The sequence below is a fragment of the Trematomus bernacchii genome, unplaced genomic scaffold (assembly GCF_902827165.1).
Source record: "Trematomus bernacchii unplaced genomic scaffold, fTreBer1.1, whole genome shotgun sequence".
In the NCBI taxonomy this organism is placed as follows: domain Eukaryota; kingdom Metazoa; phylum Chordata; class Actinopteri; order Perciformes; family Nototheniidae; genus Trematomus; species Trematomus bernacchii.
In genome coordinates, this window is record NW_022987671.1 from 367,310 (window position 1) to 389,689 (window position 22,380).

The 22,380-nt window shown below is 39.6% G+C and overlaps 1 protein-coding gene across 1 annotated transcript in view; it reads right to left on the bottom strand.

Annotated features, from left to right (window-relative positions):
* Positions 1-1,665: 1,665 nt before the first annotated feature.
* ranbp9 (RAN binding protein 9) overlaps positions 1,666-22,380 on the bottom strand; it is a 28,447-nt gene continuing 7,732 nt past the window's right edge. The window contains 17 exon segments of the mRNA XM_034136080.1: positions 1,666-5,354; positions 6,148-6,259; positions 8,231-8,382; positions 9,624-9,739; positions 12,020-12,079; positions 12,081-12,115; positions 12,117-12,169; positions 12,939-12,993; positions 12,996-13,030; positions 13,033-13,082; positions 13,664-13,772; positions 14,090-14,202; positions 17,271-17,434; positions 17,436-17,457; positions 19,503-19,527; positions 21,583-21,724; positions 21,727-21,752. Coding sequence (XP_033991971.1) covers positions 5,224-5,354; positions 6,148-6,259; positions 8,231-8,382; positions 9,624-9,739; positions 12,020-12,079; positions 12,081-12,115; positions 12,117-12,169; positions 12,939-12,993; positions 12,996-13,030; positions 13,033-13,082; positions 13,664-13,772; positions 14,090-14,202; positions 17,271-17,434; positions 17,436-17,457; positions 19,503-19,527; positions 21,583-21,724; positions 21,727-21,752 — 1,400 coding nt within the window. The 3' untranslated portion in view covers positions 1,666-5,223.

Consider the following 22,380-nt stretch of genomic DNA (forward strand, 5'->3'; position numbering starts at 1 on the left):
GCCATCCATGGAGGACCTTTACTCCCAGCGGCTCAGGAAGAAATCACTACGGATTATCAAAGACCCCCATCACCCCAGCCACAAACTGTTCTTTCTGTTGCCGTCTGGCAGACGTTACCGCAGCATCCTGGCAAGGACAAGAAGATTCGGAGACAGTTGCTTCCCGCGGGCAGTGAGACTGTTAAAAAATTGCACTGCTGAAATAATTTCAAAACATTCTTCTGCTACTCAGTAATATATATCTACTATCTAATATATATCATTCCAATAACTTGTATATAGACTCGTACTGCACTATTCCACATACTCACTTTATTTTAGAATTATTTTTCTTTTTGTATTACTTTTACTATCTGTATTATTATGTTGCATTGTTGGAGAAGCCTGTGACATAAGATTAATTACTCTGTAGCTATGTCAGTTTGACAATAAAGAACCTTGAACCTTGAGATAACACAAATAACCTTATTTTTGCCCGACAAAATGCTTATATTGGTGAGAAGCTAATCAAAGGAGTTGAATTTGAAGTTATTTATCGTTTTTGGGTATTCAAATGTTAGTTTTGGGGTTAAAAATGTAATATTGTGCAGGTTTTCATGTCACAATTAATCCTGCAAATGTTGTTTCCCATTACAGACTCAGATTAACCACTAATTTAAATTATAGGCTTATTTATCGATGTTTGGTCAGTTATTAAGAGGGTCCAGATATTACAAGTGGACTTTCCCTTTGAGGATACATATATAGGTAAGTGTTATTAGAATAAAATCACTTTTTTTAGGGTCATTTCTTGGAAAAACTGGATAAAACAGTAATTTAGAAACTGTCGGTACCACTCACTTAAGTTTGACCAACAGATAACCTTATTTTTGAACAGTAACATGACTTATAAAAGGCATATATTGGTGAGATTTAGCAAATTAAAGGAGTTATTCATTTAATTTTAAGTTGCTTATAGTTTTTTGGTACTCAAATGTTAGTTTTGGCTTTAAAAATGTAATATTGTCCAGGTTTTCATGTCACAACTAATTCTGCAAATGTTATTTTTACGTTTCTTTCCCATTACAGACTCACAGATTAACCACTAATTTAAATTATAGGTTTATTTCTATATGTTTGATCAGTTATTTAGAGGTTTTATAGGTGGACTTTTCCTTTGAGGATACATATGCACTGGAAAAAAATGCTGTTTTCACTTGAAATAAGTACAAAAATCTGCCAATAGAACAAGTGAACATGTGCTTGATAAGATTTATTGAAATAAGACGGGATATTTAGATAAATCAGATCTTGTAATTAGCTGGAGAACTCATTTTGAACTATATTTGACCAGAATCAGGAAATGTGTTTCAATATAAGTTCAAAAGTGATTCTGTTTTCTGTTAGTTGGTGATTTTCTACAAAATATGTGTTTCATCTGAGATACAACTCAAAATAAGATGTTTTGTTTTTTCTCACTGCAGTACTTCTGAAGTTATTGTGTCTTATCTCAGGTGTAGAGACATATTCTAGAGATGTTAGACACATATACTGGGCAAGATTTAGAGTTTTTGTAGTGTGTGGGTAAGTGTTATTAGAATAAAATCACCTTTAAGGATAGTTTCTTGTCAAACAGGATAAAACAGTCCCCTCTCCAGGCGTCATGCAGCATCCAGACTCGTCAACCATCGTTTGTCATTTTTTTAATATAAATCTTTTCACCCTCACACAAATTGCACTTTTTTTTTCTCCAAATGGACACACAGTCAGCAGAGGACAACTTACTGGTTGACATCTTCCTTACACACCGTTAACCGGCTAACAGGAGGAGAAACAAAAAAGAATAAAATAAGAGACATCTAACTTGATCTTACCACCACTTTACTATGGCATGCATAGGTTTCAGACCGTACTCAGAAAATGACAACAGACACTTTGTCTAAGAAGTTTTCTAAACGATGCCGTGACTGCTTGCGATCCGAAAAACAAACGAAGAGAAACCAAGGGACAGAAAAGCTCGGTTCCTCCAGAGACCCTTCCCCAAGTATTTGGTTCTTTATTTTTGTAAATGTGGTGTTGACAATACTGAAGGTTTTTTTATTGTTCCTGTCGATGCTTTTAGAAACACAAGGAGGACTCTGTAACAAAACTGAAAAGCTAGTGAGAAGAGAAAGCTTTCCTCTGAGGGACGATAAGCAAACTTTAGGGCCTTTCATTCCTGAAAGAGTGGTGCAGGAATGAGTTAGCATTTTAGCACTTCCTGTTCCCTCTGTAAGTCAATGGGCTGGGGTTAACACAAACTGAAGAGATTTTTATTTTTACCACAATAAATACGTCAGTAAATAAATACCCCACTGGTGAATTTTAAAACGCCGGTTGCTAACAAGTCTGAATGAGATGACTAAACGCCATCACGCCCAACATTAGCCACCTTTAGCTTAGCGGTGGGGACGTGAAGTCATGTGACCGTGTTGTAGTTTCTTTATAGCCCAACATTAGCCGCCTTTAGCCACAGGGATTATTTTCTGCAATAATCCAATAGAGAAATCCTATTGGCTTTTTCTAAAGGGAACCAGGAAGATGCACATTTTCAAAAATACAAAATTGCTGCACCACTCTATTTCAACTGGAGCTATATAAATGATAACTTGTTTATAGGCAAAATGCTACTAGAGAGATCAAACTAGGTTGAGGTTTATTATCTGACAAACTGAAAACTAAGACAATTTACTTTTGCTACCCAACATTAACCCAAACCAGAAATAACAGAAATGTCGGCTAATAATTCAGCACATATCCCCTTGGTGTTTGATTTGAATGTATAGATGATAAAAACAAGAGGTCGAATGTGTGGGGGCGGCTAACTTCAGCGAGATAACTAGCTTTAGCCACGATTAAATAAAGAGAACTGGATACCCTGATGGAGGTATTGCTCATTTGCGCAGTTTATAAAATAACCCTTATTTTCTGCGTCTATGGGCCCATAGAGCAGGCGCACAAGCATCTCCTCGTTTTAATGAACAGAGAACGGACTTTGTAATTGGATAGAAGTGCATTTTAAAACTTGTATGGACCTTATGATTTAAAATGAGGGCTACTTGAGTGTTAATATGTTGATTAAAAATGTGTCTCCTCAGATGTAGGTCTGGTTTGGCCACTACTGAAAATGGCCTCAAAGCCTGGCTCTGTTCCTCAGGGTTTGGCTAATTAGCCTAGCCTGCTAGCTTCCACTTTTTGAGTGCAATACAAATGCAACGAGTCACCCAAAATGTCAACAGGGGAAACACAGCTTGAACACGTGTTGAAACGGGGAGAAAAAATAAACGTGTATAAACATTTAGGGGCGTTAACTCTACAGGGTCACGATCTCTTCGCAGCACAGAAGTTGCTATGCCGTCTCTGTGTTGTCATTAAAAAAAGTCCACTCTTTCCGCTTAAAGCTTAAAAACGGTTTCCACAAATAAACCCAAAGATACTTCCTTTTTTTGTAAAATAAAGTAGCGTGAACGTTGCTGCAGTCTCGTTATCTTTCCCTCTGTAAAAGTGACCCAAAGCGAGAGAGAGAGGCGCACTTCATCGCAGCTCAGTTTCGCCGTCGCTTGTTTTTCCCGGCGGTCGAGTCTGAAGCGTTTTTTTTTTTTTTTTAAATACAAAATAAAACGAGTCCACCTGTAATCGAGGGGTCTGTCGGCCGATTCTAAAACCATGAGGAGGAACAAAGGGACATGTTTGGCTCCTGAGTTCTTTGTGGGTTAATTAGGGGTTTAGCATAGACATCCATACGAAAATAAAGATTAACAACGTTTGCATCAAACCTGCTGTGCAGCGGGGGATTTAACGAGTAAAAACGGGGGTCAGAGGTCATCGCAGGGTTCCTGCACAGGGTCGACTTCTCAGAAAATCCAGAAAGGTTTAGAGAGTTTTACCAAATGTAGCTAGGCTGTGGTCAAGACATTACTTTACGGCCAGTAACAAAATATGTGAAATTAAAGTTCCAGATATCCTTTAGTTTAAGTTTGTTTTCCATTATCTTAAAGACCTTGAAATGGTCAGATGTGTAATTGTTCCCCTGCATAGGAACCCTGGACAAAAGAAAACAGGCGACATAAGAACTCGACGCTTCAGGAGTCACTGATGTCGGTACAAAGCATTGGGTTGTTTTTTTTTTTTCAACGATTTCCTTTCATTTGATAACTAAATATCTCACTCTATTGATATAATTCCATTTTTGTTAAATTCATATATAAACGTTAACATGTACACACTGGTGATCGATGGGATCGGGACCTTTATTATAGTAACTGGAACTTGCTCTTGCTGGCGCTCAACAAATATACTGTGAATGCAAGTAACAATAATTAATATAATGATAATTAAGAATAATAATAATAATAATAATAGTCTGCGCCGATGCCTTGTAAACCTTGAAAAAAAAACAAAAACAAGAGCCAGGTAACCATCTCCCCCCCCCCCCCCCCCTCCCGCTCATGAAAACAAAACAGAATATTAAAAACAGGGAGTTCAGACTGTAGATTCTCTCCGGCTTCTTCAAAGTCCCGAGTCCACATGCGCCACACAAATCTCAGATAATGTCCTGAAGTGAGTGGAGGTGTGAAAGGGGGAGAAAGGGGGAGAAAGGGGGGTGAAAGGGGGGATTTAGGCTATCCTTAATGGAGCCTTAAGTTGACCGGAGATCAAATGGAGATGTATTTTCCGTCCTGTTTTCAGCATCAGCCTGTCGCGTGTGTTATATATGTGTGTGAGTGTGTGTACCTGGTTTACAGGGACCACTCGTCGGTTTTCTACTTGTTTTTTCTACTTATGTTTGACCAGGGGTTTCTTTTTTTGTCAGTCGGTCGGTTTGTATACAGAGTTTTTTTTCAAGTCGGCTACCCTTTTAATAGCGTCTTCACACCGTCAGTCAGAAAGACGCAGCCTTGCAGGACTGTAGGAGGAGGGGAAAGAGGGGTTTGTTTGCGAGGTGTTTTTTCTCATATTTACGATGGAAAGGGATGTTGTGTGTGTTTTTGTTTTTTAAATGTATGATGTGTTAGCAATCTAAAAAACCTGCCCAGAAACGTCTCCTGGTCCTCAGCGGTGAGCAGAAGCGAGTGAACTTTCGCCTACTTTTTTTTTTTTATCGGAGCGTTAATACGACTTCACTGATGGAGGAGGTGGAAGGAGGCATTTCTGGACAGTTCCTCAGAGTGTGTGTGTGTGTGTGTGTTGTGTTTAAGCATGGGGCTAGTGCAGGTAATCGTCCACAGAGGCGAAGGCGCAGGATCCGGTGCCGGTGCGTGCCATGATGGAGAGGCACTGCGCCGCCTGACCCACCGCCTGGGCGAGGGGGGGCTGCTTCGGCAGGTTGTGAGTCTCTGGAGGAAGAGGAGGGAACAACAACAACGTCAGGACTGAAGGTAAGAAGTACTCAAATATTCTATTTAAGTAAAGGTATTAAAACGATATTTAATTTCATATTCTGTTCTTGTACATATCATATTCTGTTTACATGTATATATAGACTTTTGCCCTACTTTTCATTTAATTTTATTATATATGTTGCATTGTTGGAGGAGTACGGGTCAGAAGAATTTCAGTGCCATTTCTACACTGTAGCTCTGAGCATATGACAACACCTTTGAATCTAATACTGAATTGTTAAAATACTCCTTTACAAGTAAAGATTCAAGGCTTTTATCGTCATGTGTTCATAGCTAAAGTTGTAAACAGATGAATGTTATGGATGTTCTTTCAAAACTTCAGGTGTTTAACAGACTGATGCTGCGTTCACACCGGACGCGATGCGATGTTTTGGGGCGGCGCGATTACATGCAAAGTCAATGCAACGACGGCGAGCATGAAGCGGTTGATGCGAATGCCGCGGCGCGATTGAGGCGATTGGAGGGAGCAAATATGTTAATTTGGTTGTAGTTGTAGCTCCCTAGCCAGCGAGACTTGTTTGAATGATGTGAGTAAACACAGCTGACAGCCGCGGTGAAACTCGAGCGTTTAGAGCAATGCGAATATTCACATCGCGTCCCGTGTGAACGCAGCATTATGGCCCGTGGGATGAAACCGTCTCTGAGTCTAGTGGTTTCTGTCCTGAAGCAGCAGACGGAACAGTTTGTTGGTGGGGGGGGATGGGGGTCTTTGATAATGGCTACGTACCTAGTATTGCACTGTTGAGGGTGGAGCAGACGGGCTCTCTCTGGATGGCGTCCAGCTGGAAACCCACCGGGCTGCTCCAGGGGTCCGAGTACGCCAGCAGGCTGAAGGCATCCTGCAGCAGGACACAAAATACAGATATGTTGAAGGTATCTGTTTTATTACTGCACATATTTTATTCCATTCTATTTCAATGTAATTACTGCTTTATTTTACTATATTTCTTCTTATTTTTAAATATTATTATAGTGTTCTTAAAATAGTTCTCTAGCTGTGTTTTTTTTTAAATTTAATTTGTATGTATGCACCACGACATCAAGTCAAATTCCTCGTGCGTGTCAACCTACCTGGTGATAAACCTGAGTCTGATATCAGGAGATAAAGGGAGGTCAAAATGTTATATCTTCTTGAAAAACAACTGGTTAGTTTGGTGTTGTTGTAGCGTGTTACAATTTAAATAATAGTTCAACACTAACTTATAGACAAATTACTGAATTTCCCCACAGGGATTATTAAAGGTCCATCTTATCTTATTATTACTTACGCTTCATTTGTACAAAAACTGAAGCGTTTAAGTGCCAAGTCGCAGTTTGAGGATGGCTCATGTCCAGATTATTTTCTACAAAAAGTATTTAAAGGGGACCTATCATTCAAAATGCACTTTGTGATGTCTTTGATACATAAACATGTGTCCCCGGTGTGTCAGGGAACTCACGCAGCGTCAGAACATAAAACCCTCTCTCTTTTCCTCCGTACCCAAATCTCTAAAAACGGGGGAACAACGGAGCTGATCCAGATTTGCGTCCGATATGACGTAATATCTGAAATGTGGACCCACGGCACTATCAGAAAGTTGCTATCAGAAACAATGCCCGACTGTTTTGGACGTAATATGGTCTGTGTTTACATTAGCATCGCTAACACTCAGAGCTAACCTGTACTGGAGAGCATGTGTGTGAAGAAGCAGGAAATAAAAAGGAACTCACCTTATGGTATAACCGGCAAGAGAGAAAGCCTTTGAGCTCCATACTGTTTCAGAAACAATCCTTGATAATCCATGATATGGCGTTTCATCACGGCAGCATTTAGTTTAGACAGTAGCTGCCGGGTCCCGCATGAGCTCAGACCCCTCCTTTTTTAATCAATATATATATTTTTTTAAGCTTTATACCCAAAATCAGCACTTTTGAAACAGGAAGTGAAATAGAGGGATATGAGGCATGGCTAGAATGGGTGATCTGTTTGGTATTTTGAGCAAAACACTTCATAGACATGTTTTTTATATATTTGTATATATCTGAGACCTATGCTATTGCCTAAAAATAGCATGAGAGGTCACCTTTAAATAAAAATATGATTTTGTTAAAGGTAGGGTAGGTAAGTTTGAGAAACCGGCTCGAGATCGCTAGAATTTGAAAATGCACAACCGGAGAAAATCTGCCACTTCCTTATAGAGCCCCTCCTCCAACACACACGAACGCGCACATGACCAATGAGGGCACGAGATAAGTTTGTGCACAGATGGAAGGCTGACAGGCAGGTAGGCCATCCAGTTACTTAGCCGGGCCGGCTCAGATGATTGGTCGTACTTTTTACAGTACTACGGCTTCCACAGATGACTGATTTTTTGTCAAAGCACTTCAGATATTCATTGCTATCGGGATGTTAAGAGCATTCCATGGAATATAACAAAAAGTGTATCTCGAGCCGGTTTCTCAAACTTACCTACCCCACCTTTAAGTTGCATTGAACAAAAATGATGAGAATTTATTTAGTTTTTTGTCCGAATATCTCAGTCTCTGCTGCTTCAGTTTTCCTTTTTTTTACATTTTTGTATTCATGCTATTGCCACCTGAATCAAGTCATACTAATAACACTGTATATACACCTCTATTTCAGTTAAGGTTGTTTATGTTTCTTCAAAATGCTTTTCAACATATTATAGCTTGCCGTGTATCAGTAAGAAAAGCACACGTGTATAATGCCTGAAACGTTAAAGACAGTCCTGACGCAGAGCTACAGGAGCTTTACCTACAGAAAAACCACCTCATTTAACGATAGTTTTCCACTTGGCGATTCCTGTTACCTTCAGCATCTTCTTGTTGGTGGAGTTCTTCCCACACTCGCGGCGCAGATGTTCGCTCATGCTCTGCAGCTCGCGGCCGAAGTGGATCATCCTCTCGATCGCCGCCTGGCTGCCGCCGCACAGCTGCCTCTTCGACTGAGCCGACTCCACCTCTGCAGAAGAGAAGAGAATCATTTAATGTCCTGACGGCCCGTCCACACAACGCACGCCGCTGTGTGGACGGGCCGTTATACATGTACAAGGAAAGAAAGGAAAGCTTCTCCCTTTCAAAAAGGTGCCATCAAAACAAAAACATCACAACAACAAATACACGCAGCAGCATACATACTAATGTAAGAATAAAGTGCAGTCATTATTTCCAGGGGTAACATTTTTTTTTTAATAAATAATAATAGCTATCGAGACATTCAACAGGTAAAAGAGAGAGGGAACATATACAGCACAGTCATTTAGATGGAGCGCTTATACTTATATGTGTAATGACAGCAAGGGTAATAGGGCTGTATATACACACACACCACATGTATATCTTTTAATGCTATTTTATTTCTATTGAGATGTTTAAATTTTCATGTTTATTTCTAGTCTTTTAATTGTTATCGTACACTGCCATGTCTTTTTATGCTTTAGAGAGGGAATATATACAGCACAGGCACTTGGATGGAGCGCGAGGGTAATAAAGCTGCATGATTAATACAAATGTGAATATGGTTCTGTGCAATATCCAAAATGCAGAAAGCACAATATCCATTTGAGTCTAAATATGTGTTATAGTACATTTTGAAGGAAGTACTGTTGAGATTCAGAGACATCCGGACCTACAATCATGTTATAGAGACTTAACAAAACATAACTGTTGTTACAGATCCTCAAAAGTAAAAAAATAAGTAATAACCTATTACTACTAACGAGTAGAATAAGCCTAAAAGAAAGAGAATAAAACTGGTATAAATATATACATAATTAGCCTGTTTTCATTTGTATTCTCGCTGCTTTTTAATTAACATGTAACTTTAAATTGTGTTTATTTTCCACGGTGTCTATTGCCGTCTCATTCCCTAATAGTCATGGGGTAAAAGGGAAGTAACAACAGATGAAATAACCGAGAGACAAAGCGACTGATTTGCTAAAGATGTTGGTGAATAAATCAAAAACAAAGAGGGCTCATTATTTACTAAACAACACATTTCTTACAGTAGAAAGCAACAAAACAAACAGTAACAGACAGTAGCGTAGCAATTGCTTTTAATGTTGGTGTATTGGCTAAAATGTGCTTTATACATAAACGTACCTTTCCTTACCAGTGGCATATTTACCCAGAATGATTGATGTATGTATCCATGCTGATAAACGCTCTAATATAGTAGTTATTACATCCACACACTTTACGTACCCATGTCTGCCTCACACTCGTCGGGCTCGGTCACGTGTTTGGAGCCGTTGAGGAAACCGTTGGAGGACGACTCTGTGACTCCGTTGGAGACGTGGTCCACCTCCATGTCCACATCGCTACTGAGGACAGACAGAGGGTTGTTATGGGCAACAGATCACTACAACTCCAAATACTTCACCTTAATAAAGGAAGGATGAGTGGTGATATTATAGTCACTGAGGATTAAAACCATGAGTGTCATCTCATGTCGAAAACTTTCTTGCAGACATGTTTGAAGTCAACAACTCACGCCTAGGTGTTCCTTTTTGTGTTAAATGTATGCATTTGAAGTATTATTAACTGAGAAATAGTTGTATTAAGTTACCCTTACTGCAAGTTATCCAACATTTCCTAATGATGCAGCTTCCCACTTACCTGGTAAAAGGTAAAGGGTGGCCGGGTATATTGTTTGTGCAACTTAAGACTGTTGTTTGGAAGGAGATCTTTGGTCAGTATTATATTAAACTCACATGCTATCTCTTTGCATTGACATGCTTTGTACAATAGTCTCATTTATACAGCATCCTTTGTTTGTATTCAAGCTTTAGCCGTTATATAATATATTCTAACGTATTTCCTAACATGTTATATTGAGTAATCTTAGATTCTATAGATATACATTCATAGTGTTGATTTCTATATATATTTACTGTGTCTTTTTTCTGTTCCATGCCATGAAAACCTGCTGCTGTTGTGAACAGGATCATTTCCTAAATTGGGATCAATACAGTACTGCTACGTACCTATATCTATCTATCTATCTATAAATCTACCTATATCTATCTATCTATCTATAAATCTATCTATCTATCAATCTATCTCTTGTAGACTACAGCAGTTTTCCTACATTATCATATAAGAGTTTATCCTCTCAGAATATCTGCAGAGTTTAGAGTCAGTCAGATTTAAAGTATTCTTGTTTCTCACAGTAATATATTTATGTAGATTTATACCCTTGAAGTGAATGTGGATTTAAGTTTCCTGTGTGGGCGTTGCAGTGTCTGAGGGGTTTAATAACAATAGAGCATGAATAAGCAAATTAAAAGAGTGTGTGTGTGTGTGTGTGTTAGGGATGTGCATCTCCATCACTGAGGCCGATGCGCATCTCGATACGTTGCCACGATACGACACATTAACGATACATTTGAAACACCAGGCGATACGATACGATTCACTCCTGTTGCGATACACTTCGATAAGATTTGATTCAACATTATGCGATACAGGGCGATACGATGCGATTCAACACGATGCAAAATAATGATACTTCAATATGGTACGACAGAGGATTTTGTTCTATTCCTTATATGCAGCAAATCATACATTAACAAAAAAGTGCTTGATTTGTTTTGTAAAGCACTTTGAATTGTCGCGTACAGAAAAGTGCTATATAAATAAACTTGCCTTACATATTTGGTTCTCTCTACTAGTACTTGCTCATCCCATCATGTAGTTTCTTTTTTACCTTTTTTTATAACACCTCACAGTTAAACAATTTAAGGATGCATTGCCCAGGATTAACAATGTGCAAACAACTACCATAGTGCAGTGCCCATACAGCTGCTGACTGATGTGCTTAACACTCATTCATAGGCTAACTCACCAGTGAGCAGAAAGCAGTGGTTTCTATAGGAACAATGAAGAAAATAACCTTTCACAAACAGGTCTTTCATAACTGCTTACAGTAAGGAAGACATTTAAACTATTATTGGCAGTCACAGGCTGTTATAAACTAAACACCACTCTCTCTGACAGAACACCTCACTGAGTGATTGAACTCATGTCTAACTTTCAGGTTTCTCTTTCAGCCGCAGACCCCATGTCGCCTCTTTATGTGCGTCGCTAAGTTCCTCGTACTACTTGTGTACTTTAAAGCGGCACGGCATCGTTTACAATTTGCGAGCGATTTTTCAAGTTGACCGTCTTTCTTGAAAAATCCGAAGTGTTGCCTAACGTTTGATTTGTAGGTATTTTTCGGTGCGCAGTGTTTGTCTTTCTCCTCGACTTCCATGTGTGTTGATAACTGAGACTCTCGGCCTCCGTAGTGCGAAGCAAAGATCAAAGATCGTCTCTGCTGAGTGCTGACAGGATGAGAGGATATTATATGAATGAATCGTTTTTTTACCGACGCAAAGACGCTACAATCGATGCATCACGAGTTCAACCCAAACTGTAGCCGATGTGCACTCTTTCAATCGGTGCACTCGCATCTTGAACGTTTATGCCGGTGCACCGATGCGAATCGGTGAATCTTAACATCCCGTGTGTGTGTGTGTGTGTGTGTGTGTGTGTGTGTGTGTGTGTGTGTGTGTGTGTGTGTGTGTGTGTGTGTGTGTGTGTGTGTGTGTGTGTAGTACCTGGTGAGGGGCGTCTGGCTGTGGCTCCCGTTGAGACTGACGTCAGACGGAGGGGGGGGGGGAGGCGGGGGGGCAGGGCTTGTGACTGTGAGGGGGGGGTGCTGTGGCTCTTATTGGACGTCACTCCATTACAGCAGGTACTGTCGGACCCTGAACACAACAGGGGAGAGAGGGACAGGTTTAAAATATTACTTTTATTTTCATTTCTCAACAGCCACAAAATGTTACAATAACAAATCATGACAAAACATAACACAAACAACAAAAAGAAGCCGTTATTTGACTTTTAATGAAATGTTATTCTTGTTTATTAAGCCCCGTCTTACTTCTATTGCTATTTAATGTTTTATCAATCACAAAGTCACGTGTTGTCTATGGACTGTTTTAGTTTTAGTTTTGTGAAGCCTCCCATCACTAACCTTTTTGTGTAAGAAAGGTTCTATATAAATAAAGTTTGTACTGATTTGATTGATATAAAGAAGGCTCTGCTTATACTGATGACCTCGCTTACTAAACCAGATTCATGCGTTTCCTATTTAAAAAAAGGTGCAGCTCTATTTACGAGCAGCAAAGACTGCATTTCTGACGCCTAACCTTGAAACGGTTAAACACTGGTAACGTTTTTATTTTGTGGTAAAACTTTATTATTAAATTGTGCTAAACTTCTAAAATCATGGAAATAATAACAGTCAAGTATTGTTGTTGCTACTTGCATTTTAGGCAAGGCAAGGCACAAATACAAGACTGTTATTAACGAATGACCTAAAGATAACTCTTCATGCAGTGCACAGATACCATTAGTGTTCAAGCTGCTCAAACTAAACACGTTTTCCAGATACAGAAACTCGGCTGTAAAAAGGTAATTGTTGTCCGTGTGTAACATGGAGAAGAATATATATATATTTATGTATCCGTGTACCTGGCAGGGAGCCGCTGGCTTTGTGGCTCGGGCTGAAGGGCCGGGGGGGAGGCGGGGGTAAATGTCCTGAGACTTTGGGCTGCGACCCCCAGACATCTCACCTCACTGTCCGTCCCGTTCACCATCTCTATGAACTGTCTCACTCTGAGGGGGAGAAGGGAAGGGAGAGAGGGAGAGAGGAAGAGACAGAGGAAGAAGGAGAGAAGATGGAAATACAGACGAAAAGAAACAAGGAGTAAACAGAAAAGACAACAGATGGGAAGTAGACCATGAAAGGAAGTAAAGAAAACAGAAAAAAATTCATTAAATAATCTGAATATTATAGTTTAAAAAGACAGGTCAGGTTATAGAAAAAGCTAAATACGGGTGTATATAACAGCGGTAAAAATAACTTGATCTCCCCTTGCAAGATTAAGTTAACTTTATTTTCCTAATTTCTTTAAATATCACTTTTCCATGTTGATGCTTAAATCACAATCACCCCCTTAAAGTATTCAGTTTCAATAAAAGCCAAAGATGCCACAAGAAGCGCACCATTAACTTTTTGATGGCTAATCTTCAGGAATTTGTTGAAAAGTCGTCTATATTTTAGTTTGTTTGAAGTAATAACAGGCTCCTAATGATCTTCCAGTAACAACAGGTGTATATAATATATAATATATAATAGGTGATTTAATTCAATAAACTGTGAAAAACAACATTTTGAGTCAGCGGGGGGGTCGTACTTGAGCATGAAGAGCAGGTCAGGGTTCCTCTCCAGCAGAGTGGGGTACAGCTGCGTGGTCGTCTCGATGGCCTCGCCCAATTCTGCCCGACAACACCAGCTTCTTGGATCTCTGCACGGCGACAGGGAGCATGTTCGTCAGAGCTGAGACTTCAAACTTTTTATTACAATTTGTATTTTACTGTGTGTAATCCATTCATTCCATTCTTCTCCCGCTTATCCGTGGTCGGGGAGGTGTGTAATGTGCCGACCAAGGTTTGCTTTAATTAGGATATATTTCGTATAACTTAAAATTGTCAGCGAGATTTCTTTACACACGGCTTTTTCCACCTTACTTTTAGCGGTCAAGCTTTCAACTTCCTTCAGATTTGAGAATAGTTCTGGTTCCCATGTTTAATCTGTTAGATCATCATTCATGAGGACTCACTCTGTCTGTTTTTGATGGAGGCCAGCTCCTCGTGCACGGCCTGGTCTGTGGATTTAGCGAAAGCTTCAGCCGTGGCGCAGTAGCTGTGATGAACCAGGTAGGAAGCCACCATCCTGAGAAGACAAAACAGACTCAGGGATTAGACACAGCAAGGGAGGAATCATTAAGAGCGTTTTACACTCAACAGATACGAGCATTTATTAAAAGGTAGGTAAGAATGGAGAAAGCAGCTCGAGTGCGCTAGAATTTGAAAATACGCAGCCAAAAAAAAATCTGCCCCTTCCTTCAGACTTCCTCACAGAGCCCCTCCTCCAACACACACGAACGTGCACATGACCAATGAGGGCACGAGATAAGTTTGTGCACAGATGGAAGGCTGACAGGCAGGTAGGCCATCCAGTTATTTAGCCGGGCCGGCTCAGATGATTGGTCGTGCTTTTTACAGCGCCACAGCTTCCACAGATGACATTTTTTTTATGGATTTATTGTCAAAGCACTTCAGATATTCATTGCTATCGGGATGTTAAGAGCATTCCATGGAATATAACAAGTGTTTCTGAAGTGAATGACCTACCCCACCTTTAACTTTCATCACACACGCACACGATCAGACATGTAATTTAACTTCATGAACAGAAAACAAATCTTTCATGTATGTACAATTCTTGACCCGAGAACTCAAGAAAGTACAGGAAATGTCAAATTCGGTCAACAACCAAACTATAAAATGTGTTTTTGGTAACCAAGTATTGGTATTTCGTTTTAATAATTGTATATATAATACCCACTGCTGAAATGAATCCCATTCTGTGCATGATTCCCTTTTAAGATCTTAGAATAGTGTAAATAGCAAAACAATAAAATTAGGCAATAAAAACAAGCAAGGACACTTTTAGATGAGGAGCAAAACTGTTAGTCTATCTAAATACGTTTATTAAAATATCTGATAAAAAATCCATGTATTATAGAGAAGTGAATTCAACCAAGTTTGTTTACCAAGTTTAACAACGGACAGATTGGGTCATAATTTGTCTTTAAATTAATATTTTTTTATGTCCATTGCAAAATGTAGCTTGTTTCCTATTTCTATGACCGCATGAATTTGAGGAATTAATTTTAATTAAACAAATATTTTCATCACAGATATAGAAGGTCACTAAAAGAACAAAAATAAGTTGTATGAAACCAGAATTATGCTTCAAGAACGTGTGTAAAATATCCGTTTAATGTGTCCAAGTATGCTGACTTTTTCATGGGAAAATGATGAAGCCACCCCTCCATCAGTACTAAGATGACCCACAATGCAACAGTGCTTTAAAAGGATGAGACCCAGTGTAATATTTGCACTTTGCGCCTCTCGTGACGTGTTTGCAGAGCTGCAGGAACACGATGACCACAAATCTCCTGCAGAGACAATAACACATCCAACCAATGGGACGCAAGCACGCCAACTGTTTTCAATCCCACGCAGTAAGGCGACTTTCCTGGATAAAAGGCGACGGCTCCCTCCACCCCCCAATCCCCATCAAATGGAGATTAAATCCCTTCGGGACCATTAATCATAGCAACAGAGGGCTAATCCCATCAGCATGAAGAGAGACAGAGCTTTCACTTCTGGATCACGACTCTCCATCATATCAGCACTGATTCCCTGTCACCTAAAGTGTCCAAAACTTCCTTTTAGTCATTAATTCAGCATTGCTAGTAAAACTGCCCTAAATACAGTTTAAGTCATGGTAAGTGACCTGAATGCTCCAAAATTGTAAATCAACTATAGGTTTGCTGTAGTAGTCGGTTAAAAATGGTTTTAAAATATAAATAAAACTTTGTTACAATTTTCATAACGTTACTGTTGGTGTTACGTTACAAGACCTCCTACTAAATAGAGTGGTGCAGGAATGAGTCATAAACCCTGGAAATGAGTCAGCATTTTAGCCCTTCCTGTTCCCTTGTGTGGAGGGTCAATGATTTTCTGAATGTGTTTTTGGTTTTAAATGTTATGGCAATCATGGTATTAAAGCTTAATACAGCGTAACTTTTAACTAAGTAGTATCCTTTCAAGTGTTTTAAATCCTTATGTCTAAGAACATTTGGTCTGTGTTCACGGGGATAAGATGAAGGGTTTTATAACACTACAGGAAAGGAAGACATTTGCTCTAGGGGGGGGAAGCTAACGACATACAACTGGTCTTTGTAGGGTGTGAGTTTGCTTATTGTGATACCACCTGGGCCCAAATGTTGTTGTGTTGTCAGGCGAATGATCTTTGATGTTTCCCTATAAGAGAGTCTGTCTCACACAGAGCACTCAGGAGGAGTCATGCTTGCAAGCATTAAAAGAAAATATCTTAAAAGACTTTATATCGATATTGTGTTTCTTTGCCTAACTCATCATTTTCTCTACAGCAGCTGATTTTAAGGTCGTATTCACACCTAATCGTCCGCTACAAAACAGTTTGTTACATCGTTTTATTTTTCAGAAGGTTCGGTTTGCGTTCACACGGGCAAAACTCAAACGGACAATAAACTTTAAACACAAGTCATGTGCTCGGAAATGCTGTTCAACAATTGGTCAGATATTAAGGGGGTAAAAACGCAAATCCCGGCAATTTCTACCGTGGCTTTGGAGCATCGGCAGGTTATTTTCATGCTGCTGTTAATCTGGAGAGCTGAGAGCATATCAACAGACTAGCAGACGGCGCATATGATTATATAAAAAAAACATTATAACATATGAGACGTTCTGCAGTCAGGAGGAGGGTTCACTGACGACAGGTGGCTCTGACTTTTATGTATAGTTGACGGAGAATTTTTACTTCACTGTTCAACACTTCATTCTGCTTCTCTCTTTCGCTAAAGATTTTGAAGACATCCGCGTTCTTGTGACTCGTAAATACTACGCTTCCTGTGTTTTGGTGCGGACTGCGTTCACACCAGCGATGAACGGCTCCAGAGTTCACTAGAGAGCGGTCCGAGATCACCTCTTCTAGGTTGTTTAGTTCACTTCAGAGGTCTCAGACCGATCCAAACAAACCACACCAAGCGGCTAAACGCACCAGGGTTCGATTCAACCAGACTAAACAAGGCTGGTGTGAATGCGACCTAAGTTGCTACGACATTTGCCTGAAATAAGGTCTAAAAGTGTTTGTTTACACCACAATAATTACTTTTACAATCATCTTACTTCTGGATCATGGACTGCCACTCGCCCTCTCGCTCTCCGATGGGGAAGCGGTCGATCTGCGCCTGGATTTTCGTCCTCCATTCGCGCATGTAGTCCTCGATGTCGAACACAAAGGGGTGCTGCCCGAAGTTTGCGTCCACCACCTCCCCTGGAGTCTGGAGACCGCACGGTCGGGTACAAGTTCGGCCTGCAGCAGAGAGAAATTAAAGAATACAGTGGTTAAGCCACCTGGAAAACACCTCCAATGGACTCCGTTGTTTACATTAGTGACATCACTGTGATCACTGGTGCTTCTATTGGCACTACATACTGATACACACCTGAACATCAGCAGGAGAGGACTCTTTAAAGTAGAGACACTACATACTGATATACACCTGAACATCAGCAGAGAGAGGACTCTTTAAAGTAGAGACAAGCTACATACTGATATACACCTGAACATCAGGCAGGAGGAGGACTCTTTAAAGTAGAGACACTACATACTGATATACACCTGAACATCAGCAGGAGAGGGACTCTTTAAAGTAGAGACACTACATACTGATATACACCTGAACATCAGCAGGAGAGGACTCTTTAAAGTAGAGACACTACATACTGATATACAACCTGAATATCAGCAGGAGAGGACTTCTTTAAGTAGAGACACTACATACTGATATACACCTGAACATCAGCAGGAAGAGGACTCTTTAAAGTAGAGACACTACATACTGATATACACCTGAATATCAGCAGGAGAGGACTCTTTAAAGTAGAGACACTACATACTGATATACACCTGAACATCAGCAGGAGAGGACTCTTTAAAGTAGAGTCACTACATATTAATAGGAAAATGAAAATGAGAAAACTATAACTACTATACTTGTCTTTAACTGGAAAATGTAACAAACATGTCACAACAACTGTACTGCTGTGGATTGGGGCAGCAGTTAAGCTTATTTTAGCCACAAAGATACAATAATAAAATATATTTGTATTGCTTAATGTTGGTCAGATAGCCCTCTATAAACCAGAGCAGAAGCTGTACATGTCTTTAAGGGTTAGCGAATAAATACAGTTGATTAACATCCACGTAAAAGTACAAAAGTTGTGTGTCTCTTGGAGTCGCCTTTGTCCCGGTTCAATAACCAGAAAGGTCAGCTGTGTGGAGGTGACGCACTTCTCTGCAGAAACATGAATGTCTGGCCCGCTGCAACACTGTTTTCTGCTCAATGGATTATTGTTGTGGATAAGACTCTTATTTTTCTGCTTCTTTCCCAGACTCGTTTTAATTTGCAAGACGAGGAGGAGGAAAAATAAACTTTACAAAACAAGCGTCTCCTCTCACATCTTGGACGGCCGTTAATGCATGCATGAATCCCATTAGAAATTAATTTCCTTTTGGCGTGGGAGTGTTTCTCGAAATGAAGCATGGGAGCTGATGACAAGCCACAACAGCACAAAGCAACACAAGTTGTGTCCCGTTGCAACACAAAACATCATGTTAAATATATAGGCTTTCATTAGTTCAGTTACTTAATATGTAAAATAATTGGACTTTTATGGCCAACATTTTAAGAAGATTAAAACACATTTTAAACTGTTTTCTTTTTTTTCTGGACCTAAAAATCCCTTGTTTAAAACCGCTTGTTTAGTTGGACATGATAAATCCTTAGCACTCTGAAGAGGGTATTATGACAGATACTGAAGCCTGCCAGAGTTAATCAATTTAAAAAAAACACACAAACGTTTCTTTTATGCAAAGATTTAAGGATGGAAATTTGTTTAAAAAAAGAAAGAAATTGAAATAAAAATCCGGAAAAACTCTTGCTTGTGTTTGACTGGCTATAGCTAAAGATACCGACACTACAGTACGGATACAACAAGAAGGTTCAAATGTGTCTTAGTGAAGCAGAAAGGAAACAGGTCGTACCTCTAATAATTTGTCACTACATGCTGAACATAGCTTTTACAATACTCAATAAAACGCTCCAGGTGTGTGAAATGTGTCCAGGCTTGTTTCTCCCCTTCGTGTCTTTATCATTTCCAACTAGAACACCAACTACCTGAATAATCAACATTTAAATGTTCCAGCCTGCAGTGCTTTCCACACAGTGTAAACATTCGGACTACAGTGGACACTCTGCAGGGAATCAAACACTTGATTTCTATAAAAAGCCTCATGTCCTAGAGTCCTGATTAATTATGGAAACTTAAGGAAGAGGGAGATAATGTGGTACTTACTGGTAGGGTCCTGTGAAGGCAATGCCTGCAGAGGAAGAGAGAGAGAGAGAGAGAGAGAGTCAGCATGAAGGATCAACCACACGACCTGTCACTGTCACAGACACACACGCACCACACACACGCCACACTGTCGACAGACACCAGCAGGAGGCCTCAGTGTGTTTACCCTGTCATCTTTCTGCATTAATCGATCTGACCTCTTCAACACCATGTTAACAAACAGGTCTAACTCTAAAAGGTCACATTTAGTCTTCCATCTTTGTAGTCAACATGTTTTATAAAGATGTATATATAAAAAAGGGGTCAGTAGAAATGCTGCATGAGGTGTGAGTGTGTTTGATTGACTTCTTCCGTTCAGTGTTTGTTATCACACTGTATCTACAAGCTAAGGGCAGACAGTTAGCGGTGATATTAAAGAGTAAAAGACCATAAGAGCATCTAATTGGACCACATTGATATTTGCAGGAGTGTTTAATGTGCTGCAGCTGAGTAGCTAATCAACTGGTCACAAATGGAACGAGAAGAAATCAGTCAACTGAATGCATTGCTACACATTTAAATGATCTTTTAAAAACACAATTTGCTTATGTTTTGTTCCTTTAGATGTTGTCTAACCAATATTTCCCTAAGGTGATTATCCCTTTGTGCAATACAAATTGAGCTTGCCTGGGAACAGTGCTTTTTCTGTTGGTACATCAGTTAACCTGTTGAGCCCCGAGCCTGTTTTTCAGGTCTCAGGCTCGGAAATGACATTCCCAGAACAAATACATTCACTTCTAAAAAAGGGGTAAATTAATAATCTTTTTTCTCAAAGTAATGATAAACCTGTGAGTTGGATGTAGAAAAGTCAGAATCATAATAGATTTTTTTTATTTTAAAGTAAATTCAGATTTTACATAGTAAAGAACTGTAAATTATAGTGTCCGTCCAAAAATAAAACATTACTTAGTGAAAACTACCCTTGAATGATGGGATAGTAGACTAAAAGCTTTAGGAATCCAAACTATAACATATAATAAGTACCCTGCATCAAGATTGATGCAAAACAAGTGACATTGAGCTTTTTTTAGAGAGATTAGCAAAAAAAAAAACACTTTCTGGGGTCATTTTGGGTGGATTTTCCATATCTCTTCTGCTGTCCCCCCCCTTGCTCGATTTTGATGATTGACATCTCTTTTTAACCGTTAGAGCCAATAGGATCGAGGGAAAGTTCCTAAAATCCTTCTAAACATTACCCATTGGTGAATAGAGAGATGCGCAGCCAGAATGCCCAAAACAGGAAGCTGGGTTACACTCTGGTAGCTATCATAGCAGCTAATATGAAATCTCAGTTTTTGACATAGAAATTGAAGTGATGGATTATCAGAAATCATTTCAAAGTGACACAGACACGTTGGATTAACCTATGGATTAACCTTCAGCAGCGTTTTTATCGTTTTAATGCCATTGAACACGACTTTTGATCAGAATAACAGCTAAGGTAAGACTAATACCTGTAGAATCTGTGGGATCTCAGCTTGCTAATCGATATCTTGTTTGTGCGGATCCGATAAGTAATAACGGTATTTTTTAACGTGAGTTCTGTGCTAAGTGTGTTAGCATTTTTTCACTCAGGGCTTATTTAGACGCTTCTTGTGAGACGTGTGCTTTGTTTCGGTAAAAATGGTTCATATCGCTGAGTTTCTTCCCGTTATGTGGGTATGACACTTTAATAGGGCTTCTTAACATTTAACAACCTGAGACACAGTTTCGTGAAGAAAAAAACAGGTTAAAAAAGCACAATGTCTTCAAGAAACACGGTGGTAAATAAAATGTAAAAAAGGCTATAAGGCACAAAAATGTAACTAATATAGAAAGTTAGTCTGGAGACCTGATACTAGCCTACAGTCACTTTAGTAGTGAGCTTCTCCCAGGTGATGTTCGTTAGCTTTAACGAGCTAAACTGTAGAGCAGCCGAGTTTTCGTGAGATTAGAAAGAGACTTTAGCAGGAAAGCTAATTTGTTGCTTATGTTAACAATAATCACATTATTACTGTACAGTGTAACAGAAGTTGTTGAACTGTGTTTCTGTGCTCCTTACCTAGGCTGTGTCCGTTCTTTGTGTAGAAGCAGGTGTTGTTGATGAGGTTAACGCAGCAGCCAATCACGTCGCCCGTTGTAAACGTGGGTCCGTAGGGCTGCCCGGTGCCGGACGAGCAGAAGGAGTGACCGTCGTCTCCGTGGGTAACCCGTACGAGTGCTTGTCCCAACCTGAGGGAGGAGAATTTTTTTTAAGAATAAGAGCGTGGAGCAAGCAGGTGCGAAAATGCAACAAAAAGTCCAATCTGAGAGTGAATTTAAAATAAAAAACAGACACAACATGACAAATAAATCAGAGAAAAGGTGTTGTTAGTGTTTTAAAAAAACTCCCGACATTTGGGACCAATAGGACGGACTTAATTATCTGGAAGAAAATCTGTGTTCGCATTGAAGTTACTCAAACTCGACATAATCTTGGCTTTGAAAAACCCAGTACCAAAGTTTATATACAAGGGTTAAAGGAAATATAGGCCAATGTATTATTATTATAACTTCATGTGAGTCTGCACTGTCTGCCAGATAAAGGAGGAAAATGATGGTACATTGCATCATTTTTACACCCGTTTGGCAAATTTAACAGGATATAAAATATAATCTGGTAATGTGTGTCTCTACAGCCGCTTGTAGGTGATTTGGTTTCCTTCGGACAGAGTTAGGTAAACAGTTTTCAGTTTGTTTGCGCAGCTAAAAAAATGTAACTTTAGTATTTCTGTTTTGATATGCTGGCCTTCTGGTTAAGGCACTGCTGTAAACACACTCAGAAATAGCACCGATATGCTGAAGGGATGCGTAAAATGTT